The following is a 21,432-nucleotide window of genomic DNA, read 5'->3' on the forward strand; positions in this document are numbered from 1 at the left end:
GCGTCCCGTAAGTTTTGATATGTTGTGTTTTCATTTTCATTCGCCTCGAGGTATTTGCTAATTTCTCTAGCAATTTCTTCTTTGACCCACTCGTTGTTTAGGAGTGTGTTGTTGAGCCTCCACGTATTTGTGAATTTTCTGGCACTCCGCCTATTATTGATTTCCAACTTCATTCCTTTATGATCCGAGAAAGTGTTGTGTATGATTTCTATCTTTTTAAATTTGTTAAGACTTGCTTTGTGACCCAGCATATGGGCTATCTTTGAGAATGATCCATGAGCACTTGAGAAAAAGGTGTATCCTGCTGTTGTGGGATGTAATGTCCTATAAATGTCTGTTAAGTCTAGCTCATTTATAGTAATATTCAGATTCTCTCTTTCTTTATTGATCCTCTGTCTAGATGTTCTGTCCATTGATGAGAGTGGTGAATTGAAGTCTCCAACTATTATGGTATATGAGTCTATTTCCCTTTTCAGTGTTTGCAGTGTATTCCTCACGTATTTTGGGGCATTCTGGTTCGGTGCGTAAATATTTATGATTGTTATGTCTTCTTGTTTAATTGTTCCTTTTATTAGTAGATAGTGTCCTTCTTTGTCTCTTTTAACTGCTTTACATTTGAAGTCTAATTTGTTGGATATTAGTGTAGCCACTCCTGCTCTTTTCTGGTTGTTATTTGCATGAAATATCTTTTCCCAACCTTTCACTTTCAGCCTATGTTTATCTTTGGGTCTAAGATGTGTTTCCTGTAGACAGCATATAGAAGGATCCTGTTTTTTAATCCATTCTGCCAATCTATGTCTTTTGATTGGGGAATTCAGTCCATTGACATTTAGTGTTATTACTGTTTGAATAATATTTTCCTCTACCATTTTGCCTTTTGTATTATATATATCATATCTGATTTTCCTTCTTTCTACACTCTTCTCCATACCTCTCTCTTCTGTCTTTTTGTATCTGACTCTAGTGCTCCCTTTAGTATTTCTTGCAGAGCTGGTCTCTTGGTCACAAATTCTCTCAGTGACTTTTTGTCTGAGAATGTTTTAATTTCTCCCTCATTTTTGAAGGATAATTTTGCTGGATATAGGAGTCTTGGTTGGCAGTTTTTCTCTTTTAGTAATTTAAATATATCATCCCACTGTCTTCTAGCTTCCATGGTTTCTGCTGAGAAATCTACACATAGTCTTATTGGGTTTCCCTTGTATGTGATGGATTGCTTCTCTCTCGCTGCTTTCAAGATCCTCTCTTTCTCTTTGACCTCTGACATTCTAACTAGTAAGTGTCTTGGAGAACGCCTATTTGGGTCTAATCTCTTTGGGGTGCGCTGCACTTCTTGGATCTGTAATTTTAGGTCTTTCATAAGAGTTGGGAAATTTTCAGTGATAATTTCTTCCATTAGTTTTTCTCCTCCTTTTCCCTTCTCTTCTCCTTCTGGGACACCCACAACACGTATATTTGTGCGGTTCATATTGTCCTTGAGTTCCCTGATACCCTGTTCAAATTTTTCCATTCTTTTCCCAATAGTTTCTGTTTCTTTTTGGAATTCAGATGTTCCATCCTCCAAATCACTAATTCTATCTTCTGTCTCTTTAAATCTATCATTGTAGGTATCCATTGTTTTTTCCATCTTTTCTACTTTATCCTTCACTTCCATAAGTTCTGTGATTTGTTTTTTCAGTTTTTCTATTTCTTCTTTATGTTCAGCCCATGTCCTCTTCATGTCCTCCCTCAATTTATCGATTTCATTTTTGAAGAGGTTTTCCATTTCTGTTCGTATATTCAGCATTAGTTGTCTCAGCTCTTGTATCTCATTTGAACTATTGGTTTGTTCCTTTGACTGGGCCATATTCTCAATCTTCTGAGCGTGGACAGTTATCTTCTGCTGCTGGCGTCTGGGCATTTAGTCAGATTTCCCTGGGTGTCGGACCCAACAAGGTTGTAAGATTTTTCTGTGAAATCTCTGGGTTCTGTTTTTCTTATCCTGCCCAGTAGGTGGCGCTCGTGGCACACGTTTGTCTGCGGGTCCCACCAGTAAAAGGTGCTGTGGGTCCTTTAACTTTGGAAAACTCTTGCCGTCCGGGAGGTTCGCTAGCCGAAGCGGCTTGGAAGAGTGCCAGCCGGCCCGGGGTCCGAACTCGGGGAGGGTCGCTGGCCACCGCAGCCCGGGAAAGCACCCGTCCGAATTTCCTAGTCGGCCCGGGGCGTCAAGCTTGGCGGGAGGGCGCCAGCTGCAGCGGCCCGCCCGGGAGAGTGCACGTTCCCAGGGAGTCACAGGTTTGGAAGGGGCCCCCGTCACCGTTCTCCGCGGCCTGGGGATTTCCAATCCAATTCTCTCAGTTGGTCCGGGGGGCCGCGCATGGTGTGGGCGCCAGCTGCCGCGGTTTGAGGGGACCGCCTGTCCAATTCTCCCAGCCAGCCCAGGAAGGGGAAGGGAGTGACTCTGGTCGCTTGCCGCCCCGCCCGGTGAAGCCCGCGCCCCTCGGCGATCTCACCAGAGCGGGTTCTCTCAGCCAGGCAGCCGTTCCAGGATGGGGTACACTGTCTTTTTTATCTCTGTTGTGGCTTTGGGAGCTGTTCTGTGTCGTTTCTACTCCCCTAGTAGCTGTCCTGGAGGAGAAACTAAGATCCGCGCATCTTAATAAGCCGCCATCTTCTCTGGAAGTCAGTAATTGTATTTTCAAACTGAGGCACCTGTTCTATGCCAAACAGCCTCGGGAGTTTCAGGGTCAGCATTTTGAAGTCAGTGGGGACAGCCCAGGTAGGTGAGAGCCGCTCCCGCTCCTGAGGCCTCACTCAAAGTTCAGACATGGCCTGGGGTGCCTCCAGCCAGCTGCTGCTGGGCTGCCTTCCTGGGTTCCGAAGGTCACCGGCATCCAGTTGAGAGGGCGCAGGGGTGGCAGTACAGGCCAGCCGGGACGGCACACTTCTCCCGGACCACAGCCGCCCCTAGACGTGCGGGTAACCGCACCTTGTTGATGCTCTTTTAAGGTGACCGAAACAGTGCTTCTCGAACTAGGGTTCCAAAGGGATCGTAGGGAACACTGTCCAGAGCTTCCAAGAGACTTTCGTGGCTCCGTCATCCAACGGGGTGGACCAGAGGTGTGTGTGTGGGGGGGTGGCTATCCTAGGTGTGGGGGGGGGGGCTATCCTTTTAATCTGTTATGTAGTTGTTTTGTTTTTAAGTCATTTCTTTCTTAAAACCTGGAAGCAGCTCTACTCTGTCTCCCTGCTCATAGGCCATTCCTGTGAGATGAATCCCATACACTCCTGCATGATCTGGCTTTTACTAGTTTCTCCAGGCCCATCTTTTCCTCCTTGCCTGTTTGCATTCCTGAACAGACCTTGGACTTTTGTATCTCTGTATTTCTTTCTGCAATTTGCTCTATCTAAAATGTCTTTCCCCTGTTTTCCTAGTGGAAAATCTCTTTATCCTTTAATGAGAAGCCCAGCTGCCAGATCTTCCATGGAACCTTCCTCAGCCTCCTCAAGCATACTTTAATGCTTCCTATTCTTATTTTTTGCTAAGTTAGCTTTAAACATCAGACCTCACTAGGATACCTCACATAGCCCTGGAGTACTAGAATTAACTATCTCTCTTTCGGGCTCCTTGGATATAATATACTCCTTGAGCAATAAGTGGATGTGTATTATTATCACATGTCCAGTGACTGCCTGGCCTCCTGCTCAGCTCCTGGCATGCTGGAAAAACATGTAAAGGGCAGAGTTGGTTTATGTCTCTGAGTTGCAATCTTCACCTTTCTCTGCATCTAAGTATATGACCTTCCCACTGCTTGGTTTGCTTCTGGTTGGAAGAGACACATTTCCATCTATCGTGGAAGCCGGAGTGCACTGTATGTAGTCAGGGGGCCCACGCCCATGGCCCTCGCTGTGTCTTTGTGGGTCTCTGATCCCCAAATCCTGAAGACCAACATGATGTAACTGTAAGTCCTGGACCACGGACGCATGACAAGTGCACGGGGGTCAGGCTGAGGTGGCTCAGACCAGCCCCGGGGGGACATAGGCATAGCACAGATATCCCAGTCCCGTGAGCTTAGGCGCTTAATCCCCTAGAGACTCAGGGCTCCAGGAAACCTCACGTGCTTAGACCTCCAGGAGAAACGCCCTGTGTCGTTCACCAGAAGGTTGACATGCGAGAGGCTGGGCATTTGGGCGTTGCAGGTCTGGCCCTTCCAGAGGCCACATCAGCGCTCGGTCTGTGTATGTGTCAGAACGAAATAGGTGAGTCTCAGGGTTAGAAGTCGATTGTATAAGCACCTCTCCGTTCGTAGGACACCTGGTGGACCAGTTGTAGCACCAAATGTGCGGCCAGAGGCAAAGGAGAATGAGACAGGCCCAGCTGGACAGCATGTGCACATTAGTGCAGAGGTTCAGCCTGAGTGGTGGCACACACCCGTGCAGACCTGCGCCCTCCCATGCAGACCCACGCCCACCCACGCATCCTGCACCCACCTACACGAACCTGAGATGCCAAGTGCTCGTTGACATAGAGGGCTGAAAAATAAACCCGACCTGTCCTGGGTGGTCAAAGAGCCAGAACAGCAGAGTGTTTTCTGGAACCAAAGTTGACCCTGTGCATCTCACTGGTAAACTTTCCGCAAATGCCCAGACCCACCTCCAATTGTGCTGCTTGCTAGCAGCTGACCTCTGTCCTCAGGTCCTCACACTGTGCTGACCCCCTTTGTCCTGAGGTGCGTGAGCCCTGGCCCTTTCTCCTTGGCCTTAGCCTGCCCTCTCCTCTGATGGGGACTCAGTGAGGAACCTGTCCAGTGCACTGCTCAGAGCCGGTGATTTTGGGCAATTCCCACCACACCCCCTCCAGCTGCCAGGGGTCAGACCTCAGATTACCGTGTGTGCAGAACCCGGCATCTTTTCCATTTCCCATGTTTCTTTCTGTTCTGAGATGCCCTGTGGTCGGGAGGCCTCGTGGCTTCACTCAGGCTGAACCTCTACACTAATGTGCACATGCTGTCCAGCTGGGCTTTGCCACCAGCCCCCAGAGCCTGCAGAGACCCGGCTCCCCAGCTGCGTGTGTGCTGCTTTCAGGGCCTCCCTGTCCCCATAACCGGCAGCAGATGATCGCGTGTCACTCACAGTAAACCCATATTCACGCCCCTGGTTTCCAGCACTGCAAAGTACCAAAAAGTTTCCTGGAACGTGAGAAACAGCTTTCTCGTTGCCAAAGGAAGATGTGTTCTCTGCTGTCTGTTCTTCATTAATAATCAACTCGTGAGTGTTAGAGCTTTAAAAGGAGCTTTTGGTTTAGTACTTCATTCCTTGTGAAATATCTGAACTTTTAAAAGATACTCTTCATTTTAGGATTTATTTTGTTACGGAGATTTTCATTTGCCTCCTGTAGGGGGAGGGCCTTTAGAGTTCTCATTTTAACTGCAACTTTATGTCTTGAGGCACAGTTTGCCTTCTAGCTAGAAAAGACATTTAAAGAAGTGCTTTTTTCCTTACCAGATTTTATAGTTTTTCACTCAAGCTACAAGTTCTAGTAAATCTTAGATTTTATGTTTCTGTTAAAGTGGTGCTTCAATGTTAATGAAATGCCAAGTTGTTATTTGAACTGCTAAGTAAGTCATTTTGGAAACGTGATATATAAAGAGGAATTAAATCCATCCATTTTGGTGCTCCTTCACCTCCCCGGTCCACACAAAATGCTCCAGAAAAGGCTGACATTGTGTCTCTGGGTCTGAAGCCCTGACAAGGCGAAGGAACTGCGGTGAGACGTTCTGTGACTTTGTAATGTGAATTATTTCATAAAGCAGGTAATCATTTCATAATTAGCCACTTGACTATTTGGGGAGCTTCAGAGTTGGGAGCCACTTGTGCAAAGAGTGTTACAGTTTTAGTACGGAGCCGTCGTTCCGGCTTTTCCACCAGCCTGGTGCGAGGCAGCGTGGGGTTGAACTGCGTTCAGACTGGGCACAGAGACTGCAGTGTGGTCACTTCCGCTCTCACAGAATACCATTCCAAGCCTGTCCTTGGTTGAGGACTTTCAAGGCTCAGGTAAAATATCTCCAGATTTAATAAGGTGTTTAGGGTGGCTATTGCACGACTGCTAAATCTTTTTAGAGACTTTCTAAAATTATAAGCCATGAACTTCTCCTTCAGTAGCAGGTTTTACTTGGGCTTCTTAAAGTTGCCCCACCTGCCTAGAGCAGACACTGCCTGCAAGCCAGAGGACTCAGACGGGCGTTGGGAAGGAGAGGCAGCCACAGCTTTGGTCCAAGCCAGAGCTTTCCAGAAGGTGATGGGTCCAGCACGTGCTCATGGGGAGAGCGCCCTCGGCCGCCTTTGGGGGTTCTTGCAGGGATGGCACGTGGGGTGGGAAGGTGGCGCGGCCCCACGCAGGCCACGAGGCCAGTCCAGGAGGCCAGGCCCATCACATGTCTTTCTGGGCTGAACTGGACTCCCTAAAAACATACTGTTCTTAGGTACTTATTTATATAGGTTCAGTTGCTCTGGGAGTATTTCTGCTGATTTTTAGTAAATTGTCACGGCTGTTGCTCATCCCAGGATGGTTGTGGAATGATATCTGCAGTTCAGTTTTAGCAGTCGCCAGCCTGACAGCCCAGCTAGCTGAGCCGGATGCCCTTTCCAACTCCGGGTGGTCCCTGTTTGGAGGCCGGGTGCTGCCTAGGCTTCTTCTGGCTGGGAACTTGAAGTCAACTTCGTGTCATTTATTCGCACTCAGGGAGAATTATGACAGGCTTGTAGGTTGTGGCTCTGGGCAGCACTCGGGCAGGTGCTGCTCTGGTGACACTGGGCCCTGTGCACCTTTTGCCCTTGACCCTGCTACCCCCCACCCCATGGCCTCGGCAAGGTCACGTGGCAGCTCTGCCAAGAAGTCCTCGTGCATGACCCGTGAGTCAGTCCGTGGTGCCACGAGGCAGTGTGATTCCCCAACACCACCCAGTCCCTCCGGAGATGTCCCGCTTCCATGAGCTCCTGAAGCCAGAGCCCAGACGCGGGCGTGCCTGCTCCACTTGGCAGCCCTGCGCCGGCCACCCCTTCTCCAGGGCACGCGCTGTGTGGGAGTCGCATGGCGGCCTGAGCACTGCTACTCTTCCGGCACTGCCCCTCTGCGGGCCTGAGAAACACACCTGCCCCCGGCGAGGCCTGCAGGGAGCTCTCAGCCACCTTCCCAGCGTGTCTCTTAACTGAGCTCACCTGTCACGCCAGGTTTCTCTGCCGGTGGACAGTGGCAGGAGGAGGGGCTCCTGCCACAGCATTGTTTTGGGGGGGTTAAAAGCAGCTTCATGAGTTTAAGAAAATGGGCAGAGTTTATTGAGGAAAGTGACATTTCTTTGCTGCCCCTTTGCTTGTTTAGTTAGTTTTTAAAAACTATTTCTTAATTGAATTAAGTGCTAACCAGCCTTTGCCCTTAGGGGATGGTGATATTACCTCAGATTCTCACATCCTTTCGCAAATAAAAGAATCATGTAGTTATCTTCTCTTCCGCTGCCCCTCCTCCAAATTTGGCCACAACTAGTTAATTTTGAAACTGCAGAGAGATTGTTTCAGTGTTACACTGTACCTCTGGGATAAGAATGGAATCTCGTCTTTTTTTTTCCATATGCTGACAAAAATCTCCTAATTCCAGGGGGCAATGATGTCACTGGCTAATGAGCGAAGTATCTCTTAGTAACCAGCCAGCCCTCCCCTGACTGCTTGTGAAATATGGCAGGGCCCACAATGTGTTTCATATTCTGTGCAGTCATTTCTAGCAAGCTGTAAACACATTTTTAAGTAATTCTAATTTCTCTGAAGAGGAGGCTCACTTGTTTTTAAGGATGTCAGTCTGCTTGGGGCACGGGGGGGCCTTCCCAGGTGCTTTCAGGAGTCACTGTCATGGCCAAGACCTCCTGAGCCCGAGTGACCGGGGATGGAGCTGGGCGGAGGGAAGCTGTCACTTCCCATGGATGTGGGCTGTGGCTCACTGGGGACCCGGCTGGCGGGCTCGGGGTCTCAGCAGGACACGAGGGCTCGGTAAGGGCTTGGAGATGCCCACCCAGGGCGTGTCCTTCTGCCTGCGAATCCCCTGCCCCTTTGTCCTGTTTCCCTTTTGCGTTCATCCCCTTTTGGAGTGTTGCAGGCTCCAGCCCTGTCTGCACACCGTCTCCTTAGTAGACACCTGTGCCAGCACACACATGGCGTTTGTCCTTGCCTGAGCGAAAAGGCTATAGTAATGTCACTGCGGCAGTCATGTGGAGAGTTGGGCTCTATTTATGCAGCTGGGGAGATTCTAAAGTAATACAATATATTTGCAAAGCAGATTTTTAGTAGGCATCAAAAGCTTTAAAGATATGTCCGTTCTTTTACCCATTGATTCTACATCATAATCATTTATTATAAAAGAAGAACGTTGGGCGTTTTACTGAAAAGTGTTCATTGGCTTATTGTTTATTATATTGAAAAATTGGAAACCATATTGTTATTTTATTATTTACAATGCCAGTGGCATGAGGTATTGTATTGTCAAATATTTATTGTCATGGAAATATGTTCAAATGAGTCTTTTTTTTTCTTCTTGGTTGTCAAATGGTCCTTTATGGAAATGTTTCCCTCTGGCCTGTGCGGCAGGTCGCTGCATCACTGCTCGAGGCCGACACTGCAGCCCACTGGCTGGGCAGTGCCAGCATCTCTACTAAAAGACCAGTGGCAGCACCGAGAGTATATTTCCTGGTGCTTAACGTCTTCCTGCCTCTGGCTGGTTCCTGGGGGGCTCTGAGGACAGGGAGGCAGAGGCCAGTGTGTTCACAGGCTTATCTGCCCTGAAACCCTTGGCACCCGCCAGCTGCCACCAGCCACCCTTGGAGACAGACGGGGGCTGATATTGGGGACTGGGGCAGATGCCCCAACATGCCCATATCAGCCTGTGGCCTTGTGTTCCCTGGGGTCAAGCTTGGGCAACACATGGGGACGGCTGGTGTCCAGTGCCTGAAGAAAGGTATACTGGCCTCCTCCGAGCCGGAAGCCACATATCCCTGTTTTAGAAGCTTGTGGGAGCAGTTGGAGTGGTCCACTCTGCAGGCTCCTGAGTTCCGGGAAGAGGCCTGTACAGCCTCAGGGGGTGCCGAGCGGGGCCGTGTCAGCACCGGGAGCATTTTGCTTCTGTTCTGCTCGGCCTCTGTCCTTCAGCAGGGCTCTGTGGTACCTGGGCAGTTGTGAGGAGCAGAGCACCTGACAGTCTCCAAGACATCCATTTCTCAAAAAAAAAAAATAAAATAAAAACAGAAATGTAGGAGGGTATATGTGCGTGCGCGCGCATGTGTGTGTGTGTGCTGGGAAAAAAATGGGATGACAGAAACTAGGACTTACTAGTTTTTCTGACTGAATGGGAGGTAAAAGTGATTTTCTTTCTCCTTTATGTGGTTCTGCATTTTCCAAGTTTTCTATAATTATATGGATTTTATGTGTAATCAAAAATAGACAATAATGTGATGAAAAGATACAGCAGTAAATACAGCCAGGGGCCCTGCCCTCTGGAAGTATGCTCAGGCTGCGGCCAATTAGCCTGAGGGAGAGGAAAGCCAGGAGGGCTCCCCAGGGGGAGGTGACGGGGGGGGGGGGGGGGACTGCATGACTCTTACAGGCACCCTGGTCTGGAGGCCTCGACAGCTTAGAGCCAGGAGCTGCGAGGGCCTTCCTGCGTGGCGCCTGGGCATCGGGCATGGCAGGCACAGGCAGGGTCTGAACTTCTCCAGCAGCCCTATGCAGGGGAAACTGAGGTCTGTGCCACAGTGGCAAGGCCAGTAGCTCCTCCCCCTGGTGCCCCATCTCTTCTTTTCGCCCTGTGGTTTCCTCTGGCCTGCAGCCTGGTCTGGGGGCAGCAGAACGAGGGGCTGGAAGGCTCCCATTGTGCATGGACCCCTAATGGTCTATGGGTCCCACGTGTGGCCCCTGCCCACCTGGGCCCCTCCTGAAGGTATGTGAGGCCACCTGGCTGCTTTCCTGGTGGCAGGACAGCATAGTCACCTCCTGATGGAACCATCTGAGGGAGGGTGGGGACAGGGGTCAGCGAGGGACCATCCTGACAGCGCTTTGGGGGCTCTCTGAGCTGCTCTGCTCCTGCCACTCGGCTGGACCCCAGCTCAGCACCCCTCCGGAGCCCGCAGCCTGTCTCCAGGCCAGCTGGAAGGCGAGGGAGGGCAGGAAGCCTGTCCCGGCCCCACCCTCTCTGCAGCTGGAGCTGAGCCGCGTCCTGGCTGCTGACCCTACTCAGAGTCCTCAGAGCAAACAGCCCGTTCAGTCCCAGCCTAAAATCTGGGCCCATCGCTGGCTTTTGCATGTAAAAGTTGTCCTTGCCGTTGCTTTAGATAGCTCCTGAAGATGTGGTTTTTAAGAGTTTGGTATATGAGTTACTAACAGCTAGAGAGAGACTGAGCCCAGCTGCCAGTTAAATATACACAATTTCGGAAACCTCGGTGCGAGGTGAATGTTACGCCGAAGTGACCGTAGGGGTGCCAAGACCTGGAGCGGCTCCCGGTACCTCACGGCCCGGGGAACGGAGCTGGGCGTGGCGGGAGCTCCACGGACGGTGCCGGTAGGTTCCGGGCGGAACCCCAGGCGAGGGCGCGGCAGGCTGGCTGTTTCGGTTAAGCTCGCGCCCCTCGGGGCTCCCAGGACGCCGCCTCAGGTGTGTGCTGACCAGTGGCGTGTCCCGTGTGCTGCGGGACCACGTCGGGAGGCGCCGCAGGCAGGTGCGGGGGGCTGACGCTGGGGGCCGGGGCTGTGGTACCTGAAGCAGATTACGGCGGCAGCCCCGGGACGCGCAGGTCCGGCTGGCAGTGACCTTTGGCCCCAGTCCCCGCGGAGCGGGTGCCCTCCGAACGCCGCCCGCGTGCCGGGCAGCCCCTCCCGGCGGAAGGACCCGGTGGGCGCCCTCAGCCTGGCCCGCGGCGGGCGGACGCGGCTGAGGTGGGAAGGCAGCGGCGGAAGCCGGCCCTCAGGTGGGGCCCCCTCGCCTCGGGTGGGCCCGCCCCCGCGGGCCGGGGCTGGGGCTGCGCTGGGCCGGCGCTGGACTCTCGCGGTCTTTCCGCTCCTGCGGGAGGGCGGCAGGAGGTCGGGCAGCCTGGTCAGTGCGCGCGAGGCTGCCTGCCGTGCACCGCGCTCCCCGCCGGCGTGCGGCGAGCCGACGTCCCGGGGCCGAGGGGCGGCTGACCGGGCGCTCGGAGGCGCGCCGCGGGCGGGAGGCGCCCAGACGCCGGGAGCGGGACGGGGGCGCGGGCCGCCGGCCCCTCGGGCCTGCTCGATGCCGAGGCCGGTAAGTGGCTGGTCGGCGCGTGTCTGTCGTTCCGGGCCGCCCGCCGGCTGCTGTCTTCCCCCCGGCGGCGGCGAGCATCGAGGGGAGAGCGGGAACGCGCGTCGTGTTTCGGGCCGGAGAGGGGCTGCGGGGGCCCGGGCTCGAGCTCCTGGGGGCTTGCTCTGGGCGGAGTGGACTGGGGGCTGGAGACCCCGCGGGACCCTAAGGCAGCGGCCGTGTGGGCCCCAGAACGGCTCCCCTCGGGCTTCCGGAGCCTGTCAGCCGGGCGCCCGCCCTGGCTCTGCGCGGGCACGTGGGCGGCGTGGGGTGCGGGGCCGGGGCGGGCGGGGGCCAGAGGTCTGGAGCTGGGCAGGCCAAGTGATTCCTGCAGGGGCGGCCCTACCGCAGCCGCCGGACGCAGGGGCCCACCCTCCCCAGGCCCAGCCCGTGGCTCCCTTCGGATTGAGCCGTGAGGGGTTGAGGTGGGCCCCGGTGGGCTCATGAACACTCGGGTGCGCCCTGGTGCGCTCTTTTGGGCTACGGTGGGCTCAGGTGCGCTCATGTACGCCCGGGTGGGCTCGGGAATGTATTTTCAGTTCTCTTTGCTTGGCTCCTGCTCTCTGACTGGCCTCGGGCAGTGGCTCCGCCTTAGAGCAGGGTCCATGCTGGCCCCGCATGCATCTTCCCTTCGGACCCTGCGGGCGTGCGGAGGCCCCCCGGGCCGAGCCAGTACTATCTCTTTAAAGCAGCTCTGGGGTTGTGCCTTGTTTGGGTCAGTTTGTTCTGGTTTGAAACTGTGGAGCCAGCTGTCTGCGGGCTGATGTAATGTTGCCCTGGAAACCAGAAATGAAACACTTCGACATTCACCACAGAATTACTACATATAGCAGTAGCCAAAGCAATTAAAAGTTGAGCCATACGGGCTTTCTGGTGGAAAAATCTGCACTGGTGAGGCTGAAATCAAATGTTTCTGTTTTCAATATTGTAAACCTATTTTCCCACACCCTTTGGAGGGTTGAGTTGCCCTTTTCTATTATCAGTTTAGAGGTGGGGGTTTATGCGGAGAACTGAGATCAGCTGCTGCTGTAGAAGGTGGTCCAGTGAAGGTCTGTTTTAGTGTCCTGGCCAGGGCGGACCTGGATGTGCGTATGTATACTGCCACTTTTTCATTCTGATGTACTTAAAACCTGCTCTGTAATACTTCTCAGCCTGTTTCTTGGGACAGTCATTCATTTGCTATACAATGCAGGTTTATTTCATCTTTTACAAAATTCCTCCAGGTCAGAAGATTTCTTTAAATATATGTATATGTAATGTTTTAATTAAAAATTTATGTTTTTATATTCCTTAATTTAAAAAAATCACCACAGCCCCATCCCTTGTGCTTTGAAAAGACACTGTATGTTATTTGCAGCATTTGGAAAGTGACCAATGCTTAAAGATAGAAATATGAGACAAGGAATTTAGGCTTTTCTCCCTAATTCAGAAGAAACACATGCCTTTATATTAAACAGCTGGAGGAAAAAATTAAATGCAAATATTTCATACCTCGTTTTACCCTGGACTCAGGAGGAAGTAAGAAGCCAGTAGTTCTCCGTTAGCAGTAAGCATGGGGGCGAGGGGTGCATTGTTGAACTCAGGTGACTTCTAGGCTGATGTAAGAGCAAACTTTCTATTTGAAAAATATACACATTTCTTGAATGACTTTGATATTTCTTTTTCTTTTTCATCATATAGATTGTGCTGCATTTGTTTTGTCTAGTGCCCAAAATGTGGTAATGCGAAGAATGTTCTTGATTGCCATATATTGTCATTTGTGAATGGCAAACACCTCCAAAACCTTCATTTTTCAGAAAAATCTAAGTATGTGTTCAAAATTCTAAAGATGCCATGTTTCTCAAAAAGTTAGAACATGTGAAAACAGTTAGTTACATGCCTGGAATATGTGTTCTGTTGTCGTTTTCCACCCCAGGGAATTTGCTCCAGGCAAGCATTGAATCTCATGTCCTGGTTCGCCCACACTTGCTTTTTGCCTGGAACGTGCATCTGAGTGGCCTGTCGAGCTTATGGCTAGTGATGTAGGCTAAGATTTTTGCGCCAGTCCTGTCTAAGGACTATTTCTCCTTTTACTTCCCCCTCCCACCCTCCCCACCCCAACCTATCTTTTTTGGGGGGCAGTGCCTGGGCCAAGAATCAAACCCAGCCTCCTGCATGGCAGGCGAGCATTCTACCACTGACCCACCCGTGCACCCCAACTGTATCTTGAGTATAGCAGTCTGTGCTTATTTCATTTTTCTCTTGACTGTAGAGTGTTTTATTGTGAGAGTTACAGACCTAGTCTAGGCTTTCCTATTGGGGTATACACAGCATTTCTGTAATACAGTGTTGATTCTAATTCTGTTAGAATTGCTAGGCCTGTGAACTACATTGGAACTACAGAATGTGCCTCATCTCAATGTGTAAGCCCCGCGCTGGGCTCTGTGGATGCCTCCCCCGCACTCCACCAGCTCCACTGTCCCTTGTACACCAGCAGTCCACCCAAGGGGAACAAGTCCAGAATGGCACTGCCCCGATGGATGAGCAGCTGTGCTCATCACTCCACGTTTTAACATTTTAAGTTCAGAAGAGAAACACAATGAGCTTAATGGCCAACATGCAGTATAAGCCCCCTCCCCATAATCTGGGACATCCTAACCAGCCAAGCAGTAGCTGACTTTGTTTTACTAAGGGAGTTTGGAGAAATTAGGTGTTGGTATTGTTACACTTCACAGAGGAAGACTGAAGATCACCTGATCCTGATCACGTGCCCATTACGAGTTTATCAGTGGGTGAGATGTAGGGATAGCAAGGGGCTCTGAGGGGTGAGTGCTGAATTGGGTGCAGGGGCCAGGAAAGGGCTGCGGGCTTCCCCTCCCATGGTGCTGAGTGCCCCTGCAAGCGCTATTAGGTCTGAGTTATTAATATCATTGCAGACTGCTCCTCTTCGGTTAGATCCTGCCAACTTGTTTATTGTCCACATTATTTGTATTCATTCTCTGCCTCTGTGTTTTATGTGCATTCAGAGCAGTGGTTTTAGGTGGTGGTATTGCCCACCCCTGTTCTCAGGCTCTGCGTTCTGGAGCCGCAGCCCTTACCCTGCACACACTGTGGGCTGGAATCTGCCTTTGCTTTTTCACATTTTGAGCGGATAAAACAGGGAAAGCAGCATATGGAATGTTGGAGCTAACTTGGAGATCAGAAACCCGCATTTTGTTCACAAGGAAAGGATTGTTGTAGCTGGGCCACTACTGCAGAGGGAGGTTTTTTCCGCTCTGTAATATTTGATCCTTGAGGGAAAACAGCTGGGCCTGAGCAGACATGAGTTGCTGCACGTGGGGGATATGGACTGAGTGGTATGGCTGAAAGGTCAGCTTTTTCCCTTGTCCCTTTTGGAGCCTGAGCACATAGCGAGAGCAGGAGAGGTGGGGGGGCTGGAGGGTGCGTACTCTGGAAGACTGCCCCTGACAGTGAGAGACCAGGGGCCTTGGTAGCTCCTCCCCAACCTGCCTTGCAGGTTCTAATCTTCCAGGAGGATTGGGAAAGCCAACAGGATTTTTGTTTGGAGACTGGCCAAAGGCCACATCAAACAAGTCTTGACGGGCCAGGCTGAGAAGAGCCTGTCCAGCCACTGCAGGGAAGTGGGACTGATGGGCCGGCCTCAGGCACAGCACCTGGTGCTGTTCAGGGACTATGAGAGCCCCAGGACCTAGTTCCACGCCGTAGGACATGAGCCACAGCTCGTGGGCCTGCTGGCCGCGTTGCAGCTGCAGGACACCCAGGCTGACAGCAAGGCTCGCTCATTCCTGGCCAGGGGCACAGCTCGGGAGCAGTTTATATGATCAACTTTTCCTTTGTGTCTTTGCCAGTCAAGAGAACAATCAGATGATGAAACGGAGGAGTCGGTGAAGTTTAAGAGGCTCCACAAGCTGGTCAACTCAACTCGCAGGGTCAGAAAGAAGCTCATTAGGGTGGAAGAGATGAAAAAGCCTAGCACTGAAGGTAAAAAAAAAAAAAAGCAAACTCCACCTTGGTTATTGCAAGTAAAGCCATGTGGGTCAGTGTTTCAGCAGAAGCTTGAGACTTGGTGGAGTTGGGGGAGGGCTGTGCTTGCTCCCAACGCGTCCTTGCGAGGGGATGACCCACTGGGTGTGGGGTCACTTTGATGTCGCAGACAGGTACAGCAAGCACGTGACGGTGGAAGCCCAGGTGTGGTTGGCTTTAATTTAGAATTTACACCATTTTATGTAAGCTTCCAGTTGTAGCTTCTTTTAGCATCAGCCCCACCCCAGCAGGGCATGTTCTTGCCCAGCAAATATAGCCAGAGTTCATCCACATCCATCTTGAGCAGATATCAGCAGTGAAGGCACTTTGGGTCCCTTCTGGAAACTGCCCTGAGGCCCCGCACAGTTAGGCCCAAGGACCTCCACTTCCAAGTGGGTCCTTAAGAGCCACCCTGTGATAATTCATGAGGAGTGGACATCAGCCATAATGGAGGATTATGACAGTTTAAATATTACCCTCATTCATCTCTGTTCTTGTTAATAATGTGCGTTTGTGGCATATTGTAAAATTCTCCCAAGTGGGTAAAATCTTGTTTTGAAAATATTAAGTGAATTGGAAAAAAATATGCCTTTCAAAAAAAAAAAAAACACTGCTTATTAAAATGTCACATCTGCATTGTGAGAAGTTTTAGGATTTTAGCATGTTGATTTTTTTAAAAGTATTTTTATTTAAGAAAACAACCAGTATACTTAGAACCATCAAAAATGAATACCTTAGTTAGCTTATCCATAGGCATACTTAAATAAATTATCCAAATAATCATTGTAAAACTTGTGTTTGTACAATATCCTTTAAACCAATTCAAAGTTAAGGCAGTAAGGGAAAAAAATCTAGAAATTCAGATATCAGAATTTGTTAGATTCTAAATATTAAACACTAACTTAAATTTCACTTGATCAGCTGTCAAAACTGTGAAGATTCTCAAATTATCAAGTAGAAAGTTATTATAAATATCTGCCCTGCTATATATAAATGATCTATGTTACTAAACATTTTCTTGATTTCAGGAAAATACAGATACAAATGTTTTTACAACTACAGAATCTTAACCACCTAACATGGAAATCTTAGTTAGCTTATCCATAGGCATATCTAAATAAAATATCTAAATAATCATTGTATAGCCTGTTTGTACAGTATGTTTCATAAACCAATTTGAAGTTAAAGCAAGGAAGGAAAACATCCACAGATATAGATATCAGAGTTTTTTAAATTCTCAATATTAAACTCTTATCTTAAATCCCATTTGATTAACTATCAGAACTGTGTACGTTCTCAAAATATCAAGTAGAAAGTTACTGCAACTATCAGCTTTGCTAGAGTAGTAACCTATGTTACTAAGCATTTCCGAATTTTTTATTTCAGGAACGCTTTTTATCTAATATTACTATAGCTGCCTATAGTTTTTGTTTGTTTTTTACCATTTTTTTGTTGTAAAATATATATGAGAGCAATAATTTTCAAAGCACACATCAACAAGCAGCTACTGAACAGGTCCCAAAGTTTGTCTTAGGCTGTCATTCCTTCATCTCAGATTTTTCCTTCTAGCTGCTTCAAAACAATGAAGCCTTTACCGGAGTTGTAACAATGAAATCATACGTTACTTGTCCTTTTGTGCTTGACTTATTTCACTCAGCATTATGTCCTCAAGGTGCATCCACATAGTCATATGCTTCAGGACCTCATTTTGTCTTACTGCTGCATAATATTCCATTGTATGTGTATACCACGTTTTTTTTTAATCCCCTCGACTGTTGGTGGGCACCTGGATTGTTTCCATCTCTTGGCAATTGTGCATAGTGCCACTATGAACATCGGTGTGATAATGTCTGTTCATGTCACTGCCCTCAACTCCCTCAAGGTATTCCTAGGTCATAGGGCAACTCAGTATTTAGTTTTCTGAGGAATCACCAAACTGACTTTCACAGTGGCTGAACCATTATACATTCCCACCAACAGTGAATAAGTGTTCCAATTTCTCCACATCCTCTCCAACATTTGTAGTTTCCTGTTTGTTAACAGCAGCCACTTTTATAAGTGTGAGTTGATATCTCATTGTCGTCTTAATTTGCATCTTCCTTATAGCTAGTGAGGATGAACTGCTCTTCATGTGCTTTTTAGCCATCTGTATTTGCTCTTGAGAAAAGTGTCTGTGCATATCCTCTGCCCATTTTATAATTGGGTTGTTTGTGCTTTTGTTGTTGAGCTGTATAATTTACTCATGTACACAGGATATCAAGCTTTTATCTGATTTGTGGTTTGCAAATATTTTCTCCCATTGAGTTGGCTGTCCCTTCACCTTTTTAACAAAGTCCTTGGAGGCACAGAAGCTATTGATCTTAAGGAGTTCCCATTTGTGTAACTATTCTTTTACTGCTTATGCTTTAGGTATAAAATTTAAGAAGCTACCTTCTATTACTAGGTCTTGAATATGTTTTCCTGAATTTTCTTTTACAGGTTTTATGGTATTGGCCGTTATATTTAGGTCTTTAATCCATTTTGAATTAATTTTTGTGTAAGGTAAGGGGCCTCTTTCATTCTTTTGGCTATTAAAATCCAATTCTCCCAGCCCATTTATTGAAAAGACTATTGTGTCCCAGTTCAGTGGATTTGGGGGACTTATCGAAGAACAAATGTCCATAAACTTGGTGGTCAGTCTCTGCACTCTTGATTCTCTCTGTCCCATCGGTCTTTGCATCAGTACCATGCTGATTTGACCACTGTGCCTTTATAATAAGCTTTAAAGTCAGAAAGTGATAATCTTCCCACTTCACTCTTTTTTTTTTATAGGGTATCTTTAGCTATCAGGGTCTCTTTCCTTTCCATGTAAATTTGATAACGAATTTTTCCAGGTCTTCAAAGTAGGTTGTTGGGGTTTTGATTGTTATTGCATTGACTCTGTAGATCAATTTGAGTAGAATTAACATCTTAACTGCATTTAACCTTCCTATCCATGAGCATAGATTGCCTTTCTACCTATTTAGATCTTTTGTTTCTTTTAGCAATGTTGTATAGTTTTCTGTGTACAGGTCCTTTACATCTCTGGCTAGGCTTTTTCCTAGATACCCGATTCTTCTGGTTGCTATTTTGAATGGAATCTTTCCCTTTATTGTCTCCTCAGATAGGCCATTGCTTGTGTACAGAAACAGTACTGATTTTTGTACATTAATCTTGTATCCTGCCACTTTGCTGAATTTATTAGCTCAAATAGCTTTGCTGTAGAGTTCTCAAGGTTTTCTAAGTATAGGATCATGTCATCTGCAAAGAATGAAAGTTTTACTTCTTCCTTTCCTGTTTGGATCCCTTGTATTTCTTTCTTCTGTCTAATCACTCCAGCTAGGACTTCTAGCACAGTGTTGAATAATAGTGGTGACAGAGGCCATCTTTCTCTAGTCCCCAATCTTAGGGAGAATGCTTTCAGTCTTTCACCATTAAATAGGATGCTGGCTGTGGGTTTTTCATATATGTGCTTTATGATGTTGAAAAAGTTTCCTTCGATTCCTAACTTTTGAAGTGTTTTTATCAGGAAAGGATGCTGGATTTTGTCGAATGCTTTATCAGCATCAGTCGATATGATCGTATGATTTTTCCCTTTCGATTTATTAATGTGCTGTATTATGCTGAGTTGACTGATTTTCTTGTGTTGAACCATCCTTGCATTCCTGGTATAAACCCCACTTGGTCATAGTGTATAATTCTTTTAATCTGTTGTTGGATTTGATTGGCTAGTTCTTCGTTGAGAATTTTTGTTTCTATGTTCGTTAGGGATATTAGTCTGAACTTTCTTTTCTTGTTTTCTTTATCCAATTTTGGTATTAGGGTGATGTTAGCTTCATAAAGTAAGTTAAGTAGCATCCCTTTTTCCTCAATTTTTTTGGAGGAATTTGAGCAGGATTGGCATTAGTTCTTTTTGGAGTGTTTGATAAAATCCCCCTGCAAAGCCATCTGTCCTTTTCTTTGTAGGAATATTTTTGATGACTGATTGAATCTCTTTACTTGTGATTGGCTTGTTGAGATCTCCTGTTTCTTCTGGAGTCTGTATAGGTAATTCGTGTTTCTAGGAATTTGTCCATTTCATCTAAGTTCTCGAGTTTGTTTTTTTCCAACAAACTAGACAACTTAGTTGTTCGTAATATTCTCTGATAACTTTTTAAATTTCTTCAGGATCTCTAGTAATGATACCCCTTCTCTTTCTGATTTTGTTTATTTGCATCCTTTCTCTTTTTCTCTTATTAGTCTAGGTAAGGGTCCATCAGTTTTACTGATTTTCTCAAGCAACCAACTAGCTTGTTGATTTTTTTTTGCATGTTGATTTTTAAATGTCATTTTAGCAGCTTTTTGTTGTTTATTGTTAAAATCAAGCAGTGTAGACAACCAGATTTCTCCATATTTGCAAAGATGAGGATTACCTGTTGCTTTTTATTTTTGTTATTTTCCAGCTGTTTTTATTTATCAGTTTAAATACCCTAGAGGAATACTGAAAGTGAGGGGGGTCAGTAAGAGAGACAGGAGACTGGAAGGGAAAAGAAAGAGGAGAGGAAGAGACTTGCTTTCTGGCTGAGTTCTCCAGTTGAGCAATGTGATTCATTCTAGGGCTTCATCTGAATGTCTTTTTCCCAGGGAATTCCGCTTGTGTTTGGGTCCAGTGCTGGTTGGCCCTGCGGTCAGAAACGGCTCTGGGGGCCACTCTCACTGAAGCCACTGAGGGTGTGGAGTGTCCACCATAAACCTTGGGGGGCACATTTGCCAAAATGAAATCTAGTTGTCTTTCCTGGGGCATCCTGTATGCCAGGCCCTCCCCTGGACACTTGGGATACCTGTATCCCTTTAATGTGTGCACCTTTCACCAGGCCCCAGTCCTGGGCAGGTTTCCCGGCAGGTGGCCCCCACTCTCCTGGCTGCTGCTACGTCTTGTCCCCCAGGGACACCCCCCTTGCCTCTCACTCAGGCTCACATAGCCTGATGACACACCCTCAGCTTCTGTGCTTACGAAGTGCCTTCACAAATCTGTTTTCACCTTTCATTACACATGGCTTTGTACGGGATTCGCCTCGATGGGTGGGCATCATCATCATGAGGGAGCCAGGGACTCTGAGGGCACTCCATGCCTACCCACCTCCCGCCAGAACCTCTTCCTGCCCAGTTCTCCTCGTGGCTGGCCAGGTGGGGCTCAGGTCACCTAGAGTCAAACCTGGTGGTGTGCAATACCCCTGTGTCTCTCTGCCTGGGGACAGCTGGCCTGTAAGCTAGAGGAGTACAGTGAGGCAACACCACAATTCCAGGGGCCAGCTCTGCAGGGCTTCAGGCCACAGGTTGGGTGTGCAGGGCTGCAGGGCTGGGACCCATCTCCGAGGCGAGGCCCTTGCTAAACTCCCCTCCAGATTCCACCTGAACCTGGAGGGAATGTTGGGCTCTCATGGTTGCCCAAAAGTTCCAGCCCTGACATGTCAAGGGACCCACACCTATCTGGGGGCCTGCACATATCAGAGGGCTTGCACATCATATTGGGGGCCTACACGTATTGGAAGGGCCGCACATGTTGGAGGACCTGCCTGGCCTCCCCACAGTTCTTGGGGCTCTGCATAGTGCAGGTGCCCCTACTGGCACCTCTTGTAGGGACTGTCATGGGGCTGCTCTGGGCCCTGGTGGAGGGCCCTGCTGTGTGCAGGAGATGGCCTTATAGCCTGGTCAGAATTGAGACCTGTGCCATTGCCAGCGTGTCTGCTCTTCTTCCCACTTCCTCCCCTCCTGCCTGTCTCCTCGATTCTAATTTAAAGTCTACCTTGGGCGGGAATTAACTTCAGCAGTTTTCTTCTTTATATTGTGTCTGCAGTTCCCATCCACGGCACAGGAGGCATGCTTGGAATGCCCATCCCGGTCACCTTCTCCCAGTGTAGCGTCAGCCATCCCTCATCCCTGGCGTTTGCTCCACTCTGGCTGCCTGGCCCAGCTGCTGCGTTGAATGCCAAGGAGCCTCTGACTTGTTCCTCTTCAGATTCAGCTGCAGTGCTAACAGTTTCCTTATAATTAAAGGGATACAGGCAGTTAGGGCCACCACACCC

General features: G+C 48.6%; 1 protein-coding gene and 1 long non-coding RNA gene across 9 annotated transcripts in view; one reads left to right on the forward strand and one right to left on the reverse strand.

Moving 5' to 3' along the window:
• The window catches only part of SASH1 (SAM and SH3 domain containing 1), a 151,130-nt gene that overhangs the window by 99,055 nt on the left and 30,643 nt on the right, over positions 1-21,432 (forward strand). For 3 of the 8 annotated variants that reach the window (XM_077143425.1, XM_077143429.1, XM_077143426.1), the window contains exon 9: positions 15,175-15,307. In XM_077143425.1, the coding sequence (XP_076999540.1) occupies positions 15,175-15,307 (133 nt within the window). The other 5 variants (XM_077143427.1, XM_077143431.1, XM_077143432.1 and 2 more) reach the window with 5 other exon arrangements.
• On the reverse strand, positions 8,398-10,869 carry LOC143668855 (uncharacterized). The gene is made up of 3 exons (XR_013168588.1): positions 10,766-10,869; positions 9,346-9,419; positions 8,398-9,232 (listed from the first exon to the last, which is right to left on the reverse strand). It is a non-coding gene; the product is annotated as an uncharacterized LOC143668855 (long non-coding RNA).

Source organism: Tamandua tetradactyla, chromosome 25, assembly GCF_023851605.1.
Source record: "Tamandua tetradactyla isolate mTamTet1 chromosome 25, mTamTet1.pri, whole genome shotgun sequence".
NCBI lineage: Eukaryota > Metazoa > Chordata > Mammalia > Pilosa > Myrmecophagidae > Tamandua > Tamandua tetradactyla.